The sequence below is a fragment of the Leptonychotes weddellii genome, chromosome 4, assembly GCF_054177405.1.
Source record: "Leptonychotes weddellii isolate Sample4059 chromosome 4, ASM5417740v2, whole genome shotgun sequence".
Lineage (NCBI taxonomy): Eukaryota > Metazoa > Chordata > Mammalia > Carnivora > Phocidae > Leptonychotes > Leptonychotes weddellii.
Genome location: NC_138372.1, coordinates 50,368,550 through 50,382,340, shown reverse-complemented (window position 1 = coordinate 50,382,340; position 13,791 = coordinate 50,368,550). Strand labels below are relative to the sequence as shown.

The 13,791-nt window shown below is 33.3% G+C and overlaps 1 protein-coding gene across 2 annotated transcripts in view; it reads left to right on the top strand.

Moving 5' to 3' along the window:
• The window catches only part of DNAI4 (dynein axonemal intermediate chain 4), an 89,840-nt gene that overhangs the window by 24,790 nt on the left and 51,259 nt on the right, over positions 1–13,791 (top strand). For both annotated transcript variants that reach the window (XM_081818597.1, XM_081818596.1), the window contains exons 5-6: positions 167–323; positions 3,258–3,397. In XM_081818597.1, coding sequence (XP_081674723.1) covers positions 167–323; positions 3,258–3,397 — 297 coding nt within the window. The remainder of the gene's footprint in view (positions 1–166; positions 324–3,257; positions 3,398–13,791) is intronic.

The window sequence follows — 13,791 nt, the reverse complement described above, 5'->3', positions numbered from 1 at the left end:
CCCCCCCCCCCCCCCCGCGTTAGAGGGATTGAATACATCCCACAACACGGTCTGTTCTTTGACCACATAAAGCCACCTGCAATGTATGACCCATCACGATATTTTGGTAAAATGAAAATTAAAAATAGCAATTAGTCAATGATTTTTATTAAGTCATCTATTTTAGACTTACGAGTTGTGAGGGCAACACCTGAGAAAATTATAACAAAAGAAGACCTGCAAAAGACGATAGAGATAACACTCACAGAGACGGAAACACTGAGATTTTTTAACCTACCAACAATCATGGTTTCTGTGGAATCTGAAGAAGCTGAGAAGGTCATGTATGTATGGCTCAATTGTCTATTTGCTTCTGTAATTTAAGTGCTAAGTCAGAGGTTCTTATCCTTGTTTCTGTTTTTAGGGATTCCTAGATAAATAGGGGTGGCATATGTGTTTGGTGAAATTATGTGTAAAGTTATATGTGTGCCCTATGAAATGATATGTAAAGTATTTATGTTGTATGTACTTTTTTCCTAGAGGAAGTACCCATAGCTTTACCTTACTCTTTAAAAAGTAGGCAAACTACTAAGTCAAATAATAAAAGAAATAAAGGAAGCTTCCAAGTCTCAATATAGATTTTAATGATTATTTTCTTTTATGCGTATATAAATTATTTCCAGTTTAAAAAGAAAGGACTGACATTTTTATATTAAAAACTTAAGAAGAAAAATATGTAATGGGAAAATAACTGAGTTTACTATATTAGAGCAGATTTTCCATCTGTCCTTATTAATTAATTTAAATAGATCATTAATTTTTGCCTTGTGTATTTTGAAGCTTTGTTGTTAAACCCATACACATTAAGGATTGTTATGCCTTTTTGGGAAAATTGACCCCTTTATCATTATGTAATGTCCCTCTTTATCTCTGATAATTTGCCTTGCTCTGAAGTCTACTCTGTCTGAAATTAATTTAGCTACTATAAATAGAGTATTGATAGTTATTTGGATTATTTAGATTCAAATATAATTTGAATATGACTCATAGTACTAAAAAATTCATCATTAAAATATTTTTAGGGCATTATTCTTATCCAGATATTAACCTAGAATTGTTTTGGACTATAGAATATAGTACAAATAGATCCTGAATAACATACTTTGAAACCCATAAGACATAAAGGGAAGTTCTTAACACCAAAAAAAGGAAAGGAAAGAATAACAAATGGATAAATAAATGATCTGAAATCAGAGAGGGAGAGATGCTAGAAGCAAATGTTAAAATTAGCACATGGATCTATTGTTCGTTAAGTCTTGGGTCCCCCACAAATTGAGAGGACGGAAAGAGATATTTTTGTATTAATCAAAGACCCTTAAAAGGATTTCAGTTATCTCAAGTGATCCCAGGTCTCATAGCTACTATCATAAGCCAACATGAATTTTCTCTGGAGGAAATCATATCCCATTTAGGCTCTTAAGATTGCCTCAGATTGAGTTTGGTAAAAATACACCAAACCAATAAAGAAGCCATTATGAATGAGAATTAAAAGAAATAACAAACCTTATATCTACATCGTGAGGACTGTGGATAATGAGATTTTAGTAGGGCTATATTATGAGATATAGAATATAAAATATATGTGAAATATTTAAATAAAAGATAAAGCTAACACCTCACTAACATTAAGAAACTATCAAAATGATGACTCATATTTGCAAAAACATCTAAAAAGAACTGTAAAAGTATGCTTATATAACTGTTGAAACTAAAAAGTAAATGTTAAATTTAAACAAGGCGTAATTGAACAGAGATTTAATAAGTTGAAACAAAGATCTGGATAAATTATACAAAATAAATTTGGAGATAAAAATGTGATATAAAGTATGACAGAGAAGTTAAAAAAAGACATCAACAATAGAATAAAGGTCCAACATGCATCTGGTTAGTTTCAAAAAGTCAAAATAGGAAGAATGGAGGAGAGGAACTGTTCAAAAAGAGGGGGTAAGGACTTTCCGAAGCTCTTAAAAGACACCATGTCACAGAAACAGGAATAAATTTTTAAAAATATCCAAAAAAAGAAGTTGTGCATTGTACTGATACTCCAGGATATCAAATGTTAAAAGATTTTAAAAACAGAAGAAAGGGTGCCTGGGTGGCTCAGTTGGTTAAGCGACTGCCTTCGGCTCAGGTCATGATCCTGGAGTCCCTGGATCGAGTCCCTGCCGAGCAGGGAGCCTGCTTCTCCCTCTGACCGTCCCCCCTCTCATGTGCTGTCTCTCATTCTCTCTCTCTCAAATAAATAAATAAAATCTTTAAAAATAAATAAATAAATAAATAAATAAAACAGAAAAAAAAAAGAAAGAAAAAACGTATCATCCACAGAGAAACAATTAAACCAATAGCATTATTAGGGACAAAGAAGTTTACTTCATAATGACAGGAAGGTAAAAATAATTCTAATCTTGAATACCCCTAATAAAATAACCTCAACATATATGAAGCAAAAATTTAAAACTTGTTAAGTATCCTATTAAAGTAGATTTAAACATGCCTCTCTTAATTACTGTGTGTCAACCAGATAAAAAATTCACATAGATACAGAAAATTTGAACCAAAAACATTTAATGATCACAACTCTTCATTCAACAATTAGAGAACATACACTCTTTTCAAGCACACATGGAACATTTATAAAAATCATCCATGCACAAGACCATGAAGCAAGGTTTCAAAAATTTCAAAGAAATAGTACCATACAAACTAAATTCTCTGGCCACAAATGGAATTAAGTTAAAAATTAATAACATAAATCTCAACGAAAACATAAATAATATTCATACACACATTTGGAAGTTAAAAAGCACATTTTCTAAGTTCCTCATGAATCAAAGAAGAAATCATAACAGAAATTTAAGAAATACTCAGAATTAAATAATTATGAAAATAATACCTACAGGATGACACAAAGTTGGTACCTTAAGGGAAATGTATAGTTTTCAGTGTTTATAGCAAAGTTCATAAAACCTATCTGGAGATAGTGCTAGCGTATTGTTGGTGGACACTGAAAGTAGTAGGGATGCTGGGAGGTACAGTAAATAGAGTCCTTCAGAGGTAATTCAGTGCAGTCTTTCCCTAAAGAGTTTTTTTGAACTCTCACTTAACGTTTGGTACAATCCACATTAAAGAAGGTAATTTTAAAGAGAAAACATAATATAAAGAGGTAATATCTGTGGTAATAATTTTTATTAATGAGTTGAATATACTTTTTTTTATAGTCGGAGAAACAAGAATTACGAGACCCTTTGTAGAAATAGATTAGGCAATGACTTATATGTTGAAAGGACGATGCAGACTATTAATGGAGCTCCAAAGAACAAAGAGGTTCAATGTGACAAAATCGTAAAGGAAGACAAAGGTAATTTATATTTTATTCTGCTTGATAAATGACCATATTTTAATATACATTCTTTGAGTCTGTCAATTAACAAATGAATGTTGAAACATATAAAGCAAAGATAGAAATACTTTGGCCAAATCACAATAGCAGCTAGGTACTGTAATCTACAGCTTTTAGAATTTGACAAATAACGAGTAATAAATATACATATAAAAGATTTAGATAACATAATCATCAATTTTGATTTTTATAAAAACTCTATCATAGAATTTTATACTCTTCGAATGTTTATGAAACATTTAGAGAAACTGTCTGCTTACTATTTCACAAAGAGTATCAACCACAACTAATTACATTTAAAATGTGCCAGATACTATTCAAGGCCTTTCACATATATTAACTGGTTTAATCCTCACAACAACCCTACGAGGTAGGTGCTATTGTTACTCTCCATTTTGGAGGAAGAAACAAGCAAAGAGAAGTTAGCCAACTTGCTAAGGTCACTCAGCTAGTATGGCACACAGTAATACCCTCAGACAGTCTGGTTCTAGAGCTTGGATCCTTTACTACACTTATTGTCTTTCAATGTTTAACAACCCTGCATGGCCAACAATCTGCTAAGTAGGGCCAAAAAGGTAATTAGAAGAAAGTTTTTAATTTTAATGACCTTTGTTGTTCAGCAAAACTATAAGCTAGTTCTTTTGAAAGATTAAAATAGACAAACTTCTAAGCAAGTACTAAATCAAGAAAAGGGCAACTTATAATTAGTAGGAAAGCTTTATGGCATCTTTACTCACTCTTGCCATACTCCCCTTCCCAACGTGGTGATGATCTTTAAAGACAGCAGTCTGCCTTCCCAGTTTGAGACCCTGGCCTCTGGTTCCAGAGGGGGCAGAGCAGACTTTATTCTTAACAGAGTTGGTTTCTCTGTTTCAACCTGTCTGGGAGCTACCTGAAGGACTGACACAGAGCACTTGTCTTATTATTATTTTTTTTAATTCAGCACTCTCTCAGGTGGTAAAGCAGCTGTGCATACTGCATTCTCCACAAATATTGAAAGGCAAATGAACAACTCATCTCTCTTAGAGTCAAGAGAATATAATGGAGTCAAATAAGAACACACTAAAAGCCTGAGAGAAAAAGCTAGGGAGGGAGTTTCTTTGGGAAATTAAGATATTGAAAAAGGCTTGCATATACAGGGAAATTTAGAAAGTCATGTGCATGACTAGGGCAGGATGCATGCTCAGAAAAGACTTGAAAATATCCTAATCTTTCCACCTCTGGCTGATCTCTAGGCTCAGTACAAGCAGGAAGTGAAGACTAAGGCATAGTTGTAAACAGGCTGGCTAAGCATTAAAGGAATACCTTAACACAGACTCAATCTGCAAAGACTGGGAGTTTTTCCCCCCTTTTTTTTTCCTTTTCTCTTTGCTCTCCTTTTTTTCTGATGTGGGGAGGAATTCAGGTGTTCAAGGAAATATCTGTCAGGACACTTGCTGACCAAAAGCCAAAAAGCAAACACTTCTAAGATGATACATGACAAAGAATAAAGTCTTTATAAAAATAGTTTAGAAACATCACTAAGCAAACAAACAACTAGAACTCACAGCAAACTACAAAAACAAAACCCAAGGACCAAGAAGAATCTGATTTCCAGAGTTACCACATTATTATACTCAAAATGTTCAGTTCTCAAAAAAAAATTACAAAGGATAGAAAGAAGTAAGAAAGTATAGCCTGCTTAAATAAGAAATTAACAGAAACTCTCCCTGTGGAAGTACAGACTTTGTATTTATTAGCCAAAAACTATATCAATTGTATTAAATATTCTGGTAAGGCTAAAGGAAACTATGGGCAAAGAGCTAAAGCAAACCAGAATGATGTACACACAAATAAAGAATATGAATAAAGAGATAGGAATTATAAAAAGAAACCAAACAAATTCTGGAGATTAAAAGTACAATAATTGAAATGGAAAAGCTCACTAGAGTTATCAATAGCAAATTTGAGCAGGCAGAAGAAGGAATCAGCAATTCTTAAAAGACAGGTCAATTAAAATAATCCAGTCTGAGGAGCAGAAAGAAGAATAAAGAAAAATGAACACAGCTCAAAGGACCTATGTGGCTCCACCAAGCAAACCAACATACACATAAAGGGAATTTCAGAATGGGAGAAGAAAAAATAAAGAGGAACAAAAAATATTTGAGGAAATAATGGCCAAAAAACTTCCAAAATTTGATAAACGTCATGAATCTGCACGTCTAAGATGCTCAACAAACTCCAGAAAGGATAAACAAAGAGATCTACACTCAGGCACATTATAATTAAGTGTTAGGTTATATAAAGTGAAAGGTTATATATAGCAACCAAAGAAAGCTGAGATAGCTTTACCAATATCAGACATAGTAGACTTTATACAAAATTGTTACAAGGGCCAAAGAACATTATATGTTGATAAAAGATTCAATCCATAAAGAAGATATAACAATTATAAACATATATGTACTTAACAAGAGAGCCTCCAAATATATGAAGCAAAAATTGACAGGATTAAAGGAAGAAATAGACAGGTCTACAATAAGAGTTGAGACTTCAGTATCCCACTGTCAATAATGGACTGAACAGGGTGCCTGGGTGGCTCAGTTGGTTAAGCGACTGCCTTCAGCTCAGGTCATGATCCTGGAGTCCCGGGATCGAGTCCCACGTCAGGCTCCCTGCTCAGCAGGGAGTCTGCTTCTCCCTCTGACCTTCCCCCTCTCATGTACTCTCTCTCTCTCTCTCATTCTCGCTCTCTCAAATAAATAAATAAAATCTTTTAAAAAAAAATAATAATGGACTGAACAACCAGAAAGATTGTCAATAAGAAAATAGAGGACTTGAATAATAATATAAACTAGACATAACATACATACACAGAACACACCATCCCCAAACAGTAGAATACACATTTTTTTCTCAAGTTCACATGGAAATCTCTCCAAAATACACCATTATGTTAGGCCACAAAACAAGAGGTAATAAAATTTTAAAAATTGAAATTTTTTCTGCCACAATGTAATGACACTCATAATGTATAACAAAAGGAAAACTGGAAAATTTAAAAATATTTGGATATTAAGCAACACACTCTTAAACAACCATTGGGTCGAAGATGAAAGCACAAGGGAAATTAGAAAATATTTTGAGATGAATGGAAATGAAAATACAACATAGCAAAACTTATAGGATATAGTGGAAGTAGTGCTAAAGAGAAATTTATAGCTGTAGATACATTAAAAAGGAAGATCTCCACTTGAAACTAATGTAGCATTATGTATCAACTATACTTCAATAAAAAATAATAAAAATCTCAAATCAATAACGTCACACCTTAAGAAATGAGATAAGGAAGATAAAACTAAACCAAAAGCCAGCATAAGGAAGAAAATAATAAAAATTAGAGTTGAGATAAGCAAAATGAGAATAAACAGAGAAAAATCAATGAAACTAAAAGGTACTTTGAAACGATCAACAAAACTGCCAAAATTTTTGTTAGACTAAGAAAAAATAGAAGATTCAAATTACTAAATGAGAAATGGAAGTGGGGATATTACTACTGACCTTACAGAAATAAAATAGATTATAAAAAAAATGAACATCCATATGTCAATAAATTGATAACTAAATGGACACATTCCTAGAAACTCACAACTTGTGAAAACTGACTCAAAAAGAAATATAAAATCTGAACAGAGCTATAATAAGTAAAGAGACTGGATTAATAATCAAAACTTCCTAACAAAGAAAATCCCAGGAGCACCTGGGTGGCTCAGTCAGTTAAGTGGCTGGCTGATTTTGGCTCAGATCATGATCTCAGGGTCCTGGGATTGAGCCCAGCTCCCTGCCTGTTCCTCTCTCTCTCTGCCCTTCCTCCCACTTGTGCTCTCTGTTTGTCCCTCTCACTCTTTCTCTCTCAAATAAATAAATAAAATCTTTAAAAAAAGAAAAGAAAAGAAAATTCCAAGACCAAATGGTTTCTCTAGTGAATTCTACCAGTCATTTAAAGGAGAAGCAACACCAACCCTTCAAAAAATAATTTTCCAAAAAATGGAAGAGAACACTTAAAAATCATGAGGCCAGCATTACTCTGATACCAAAGCCAGACAAAGACATCGAAGAAAAGAAAACTAATACCAGTATTCCTTATGAATATGGATGCAAAAATCCTCAATAAAATACTAGTACACTGAATCAGCTCCACATTAAATGGATTATACAATATGATCAGTTGTTTTATCCTAATGATGCAAGGGTGATTCCACATATATGTCAATCAGTGTAATACACATAGTCTTATGATAAAAATACTCAACAAATTAGGAATAGAAGAGAATCTTCCCAATCTCATAAATGGCTTTATAAAAACCCCACAGCTAGTGTTATACTCAATGGTGAAAAACTGGAAGCTTTCCCCATAAGATCAATTATAAGACAAGGATAAAATAGATAAAATCTATTCTATCCAGACTGCTTTCTCGACTTCTATTCAACATTGTACTGAAAGTTTTAGTGTAAGCAATTAGGCAAGAAAAAGAAGTAGAAGACATTAAGTCAGAAAGGAAGAAATAAAAGTATCTTTATTCACAGTTGACATGATTTTAAGTATAGAAAATCCTAAAGAATTCACACAAAAACTATTAGAGCTAATACGTATGTTCAGTAAGTTTCAGAATACAAAACACACAAAATTCAGTTGCATTTTTATACACTATTAATGAACAATTCAAAAAGGCAATTAAGAAAATATTTGCACTTACAATAGCGTCTAGAATAATAAAATACCTAGGGATAAATCTAACCAAAAAGGACAAAGACTTGTATACTGATAACTACAAAACATTGCTGAAAGAAATTAAAGAAGTCCTAAGTTAGTGAAAAGATATCCTGTATTTATGGTTTAAATGACATAATGTTAAGATGTAAATCCTCGGGACACCTGGGTGGCTCAGTTGGTTAAGCCTCTGCCTTCAGCTCAGGTCGTGATTCCAGGGTCCTGGGATCGAGCCTGCTTCTCCCTCTGCCTGCCTCTGTCTGTCTCTCTCTCTGATAAATAAATAAAATCTTAAAAAAAAAAAAAAGATGTAAATCCTCAAACCAATCTACAGATTCAACACAACCCCCAAAGATGTTTTGGAGAAATAGAAAAATAAATCATTCTATGGATATCAAAGGACCCTCCAAATAGCCAAAACAATCTTGAAAAAGAACAAAGTTCTTTTCACACTTCCTGTTTTGAAAACTTGCTATAAATTTACAGTGATCAAAATAGGGTTGTACTAGCATAAAGATAGGTATATAGACCAAAAGAATAGAACAGAGAGCCCAGAAATAAACTCACATATATGGTCAACTGATTTTTTGATAAAGGTGTTAAGACCATTAAATGGAGGAAAAATAGTCTTTTCAAAAATGGCGTTGGGACAACTGGATAGCCACATGAAAAGAATAAAGTTGTACTCATACTTCATACCATCTACAAAATTAACTCAAAATGGAACAGTGACTTAAATATAAGAGCTAAAATGATAAAACTCATAGAAGAAAACACTGAGGTAAATATTTTTGCCCTTTGCTTTTACAATGGATTGCTTTTACAATGGATTCAGTCTACAATGGACTGAATGTCATTCAGTTTCATGACACTGAAAGCAGAAAGAACAAAAGAAAAAAATGGATAATTGGCTTTCATCAAAAAACCTTTTGTACATAAAAGAACATTATCAAAAAAGTGAAAGGATGACCTACATAATGGGGGAAATATTTGCAAATCCTATCTCTCATAAAGTTCCAGTATCCAGAATATATAAGGAATACTTATAATCCAAGAACAAAGAGACAAGAAACCCAATTAAAAAATGGGCATCGGACTTAAATAGACATTTCTTCAAAGAATATATACATATTGCCAACAAGCACATGAAAGTGTTCAACATCATTAATCATTATAGAAATGCAAGTCAAAACCATGAGTTAACCATTTCTCACCCATTAAGATGACTATGATTAAAAATGGAAAATAGCAAGTGTTAACAAGGGTGTTGAGAAATTGGAGCCATCATACACAGCCAGTGGGAATGCAAAATGGTACAGCTGCCATGAAAACCAGTTTGGTAGTTCCTCAAACAATTAAATAGAATTATCATATGACCCAGCAATTCCATTCCTAGATACATAGAATTGCTGGGTCATATGATAATTTAATATATATCCCAGAGAATTGAAAACAGGTAATCAAATACAGGTACACACATATTCATGGCAGAAGTATTTATCATAATCGAAAAGTAGAAACAACCAAGATGTCCCTAAGTGGATGAATGGATAAACATAATGTGTAAAATACATTCAATGAAATGTTATTCAGTCACAAAAAGGAATCAAGTACAGATACATGCTTTGAACAAATTCCTCTCTTCTACTCTAAAAGATGTCAGAAGTTTCTCTCTGGAGAGGAAAAAATCTAAATTCACCTACCGAAGGATATCTTGATGGCTAGAAAGTTTTGGCAATTATCAATAAAGTTGATATAAACATCTGTGTGCAGGTTTTTGTGTACACATAATAAGCTTTCAATTTCTTCGGGTAAATACCGAAGAACATATTGCTGAATCATATGGTAACAGTATTTTTCATTTTGTAAGGAACAGCCAAAGTTTCTTCCAAAGTGGTTGTGCCATTCTGCATTTCTGTCAGCAATAATGGAGGGTTCCTGTTGCTCCATATCCTCACCAACATTTTGTGTTGTCAATGTTCCAGATTTTGACCATTCTAAAAGGTGTGCAGTGACATCTCATTGTTGTTTTAATTTGTATTTCCATGATGACATATGATGTGGAGCATATTTTCATATAATATTTGCCATCTGTATGTCTTTAGTGAAGTGTCTGTTAAGCTCCTTGGCCCATTTTAAATTAGGTTATTTTTTCTTCTTGTTGAGTTTTAAGAAATACATGTATATTTTGGACAACAGTACTTTATCAAATGTAGCTTTAGCAAATGTTTTCTTCCAGTATGTGGCTGGTCTTGTTATTCTCTTGACATTGCCTTTCACAGAACATATATTTTTAATTTTAATGAAATTCAGCTTATTGGTTTTTGCTTTAGCAATCATACCTTTCATCTTGTATCTAAAAAGCCATCATTATACTCAAGGTCATCTGGATATTCTTCTATGTTATCCTCTAGGATTTTCATAGTTTCACTTTTTACTTTAAGTCTATAATCAATTTTGAGTTAATTTTTGTGAAGGATATAAGATCTGTGTCTAGATTCTTTTTTGCATGTGGATGTCCTGTTGTTCCAGCACCACTTGTTGAAAAGACTTATCTTTGTTCCATTGTATTTGCTTCTTTATCAAAGATCAATTGACTATATTGATATGGGTCTATTTCTGGCCTCTGTTCTAGTCCATTGAACTATTTGTCTATTTGTTCACCAATATCACATTGTCTTGATTGTTGTAGTTTTATAGTAAGTCTTCAAGTTGGGTAGTGTTAGTCCTCCAACTTTGTTCTTCTTCAATATTTATTGGCTATTCTGAGTCTTTTGTCTCTCCATATAAACTTAGAATCGGCTTGTTTATATTCACAAGATAACTTGTTTGGATTTTAATTGAGATTGCATTGATCTATAGACCAATTTGGGAATAACTGACATTTTGACAATATTGAGTCTTCCTAAACATGACCATAGAATGTTTCTCCATCACATGAATGATTTTGTACATTAAAGTTATGTGGTTTTTCTCATATAGATTTTGTACATAGTTTGTTAGATTTATAGCTAACTATTTAATTTATGGGACAATAATGTAAATTGTTGTTTTGAATTTCAAATTCCATTTGTTCATTGCCAGCATTTAGGAAAGGAATTTTGTCTTGGCTTTCATGTATTTATCTTGTATCCTGCAACCTCTCTTTAATCACTTATTAGTTCTAGGAGTTTTTGTCCATTCTTTCGTATTTTCTATATACACTAACATGTCATCTGTAAACAAAGACAGTTTTATTTCTTCCTTCCCAATTTGTATTTTATTTCCTTTTCTTGTCTTATTGCATTAACTTGGACTTCCAATATGATGTTGAAAAGGAGTGGTGAGAGGGGATATCCTTACCTTATTCCTGATCTTAGTGAGCAGGCTTCTAGTTTCTCACCATTAAGTATGCTAGCTGTAGCTTTTTTTGTAGATGTTTTGATCAAGTTGTGGAAGTTCCCTTCTATTCCTAATTTACTGAAAGTTTTTTTTATCATGAATGGATATTAGATTTTGTCAAATGCTTTTTTCTGAATTTATTGATATGGTCATGTATTTTTCTTCTCTAGACTATTGCTGTGATAGATTGCATTAGTTAATTTTTGAATGTTGAACTACTTGTGCATACCTGGGATAAATTCCACTTGGAATTTGTTGGATTTGATTTGCTAATATTTTATTGAAGATTTTGCATCTGTGTTCTTTTTTTTAAAGATTTTTTTTTTTTTATATTATTTATTTGACAGAGAGAGACATAGCGAGAGAGGGAACACAAGCAGGGGGAGTGGGAGAGGGAGAAGCAGGCTTCCCGCGGAGCAGGGAGGCCGATGTAGGGCTCGATCCCAGGACCCTGGGATCATGACCTGAGCCGAAGACAGACGCTTAACGACTGAGCCACCCAGGCGCCCCTGCATCTGTGTTCTTTGAGAGTTATCTGTCTGCTGGTTTTTTTGGTTTTTTTTTTTTGTAATGTTTTTGTCTGCTTTTGGGTATTCAATGTTGGCCTCAAAGAATGAGCTAGAAAGTATTCCCTCTGTTTCTATCCTCTGACAGAGATTGTAGAAGATTTGTATAATTTTTTCCTAAAATTACTGATAGAATTTAGCAGTGAATCCGTCTGAACCTGGTATTTTCTGTTTTGGAAAGTTATTATTGATTCCATTTCTTTTTTTTTAATTCAATTTCTTTAATTGATATAGGCCTATTCAGATTGTCTATTTCTTCTTGTGTAAGTTTTGGAAGATTGTGTCTTTCAAGGAATTAATCCTAAATTTCATTTGTGGGCATATAATTGTTCATAGTATTCCTTTGTTATCCTTTTAATGTCCTTGGGATCTGTAGTGATGTCTCCTCTTTCATTTATGATATTAATCCCTTTTTTCTTAGTTATTCCAGCTAGAGGTTTATTGATTTTATTGATCTTTAAAAAAAAAACAGTTTCTTGTTTCATTGATTTTCTCTATTGGCTTCCTGTTTTGAATTTCACTGATTTCTTGCTCTAATTCTTTTAAATTAAATTAAATTTTTAATTGAGATATAATTGACATGTAACATTATATTAGTTTCAGGCATATAAAATAGATATTTGTATATACTGTGAAATGATCACTACAAAAGTCTAGGGTAGGAAACCTGAACTGTAATTGATGCATTGCTAGAGGCTCACTGTGAACAAGTCTGAGAGTTAAAAACTCCAGGGACATCCATCATAGGGAAGTCCCCACTATTATATAACATTATTTTTTTTTTTGGTGGTAAGAACTTTTAAGATCTGTTCTCTTAGCAACTTTAAAATATACAATATAGTATTATTTTTCAAATTTAATTTAATTTTATTATGTTATGTTAGTCACCATATAATGCATCATTAGTTTTTGATGTAGTGATCCATGATTCATTGTTTTCGTATAACACCCAGTGCTCCATGCAATACGTGCCCTCCTTAATACCCATCACCAGGCTAACCCATCTCCCCACCCCCACCCCTCTAAAACCCTGTTTGTTTCTCAGAGTCCATAGTCTATCATGGTTCGTCTCCCCTTCCAATTCCCCCCCACCTTCATTTTTCCCTTCCTTCTCCTAATGTCCTCCATGCTATTCCTTATGTTCCACAAGTAAGTGAAACCATATGATAATCGTCTTTCTCTCTTGACTTATTTCACTTAGCATAATCTCCTCCAGTCCCATCCGTGTTGATGTAAAAGTTGGGTATTCATCCTTTCTGATGGCTGAGTAATCTTCCCTTATATATATGGACCACATCTTCTTTATCCATTTGTCTGTTGAAGGGCATCTCGGCTCTTTCCACAGTTAGGCTATTGTGGACATTGCTGCTATGAACATTGAGGTGCATATGGCCCTTCTTTTCACTACATCTGTGTCTTTGGAGTAAATACCCAGTAGTGCAATTGCTGGGTCATAGGGTGGCTCTATTTTTAATTTTTTGAGGAACCTCCACACTGTTTTCCAAAGTGGCTGTACCAACTTATATTCCCACCAACAGTGTAAGAGGGTTCCCCTTTCTCCACAACCTCTCCAACATTTGTTGTTTCTTGCCTTGTCAATTTTTGCCATTCTAACTGGTGTAAGGTGGTATCTCAATGTCTTTTTTTTATTATGT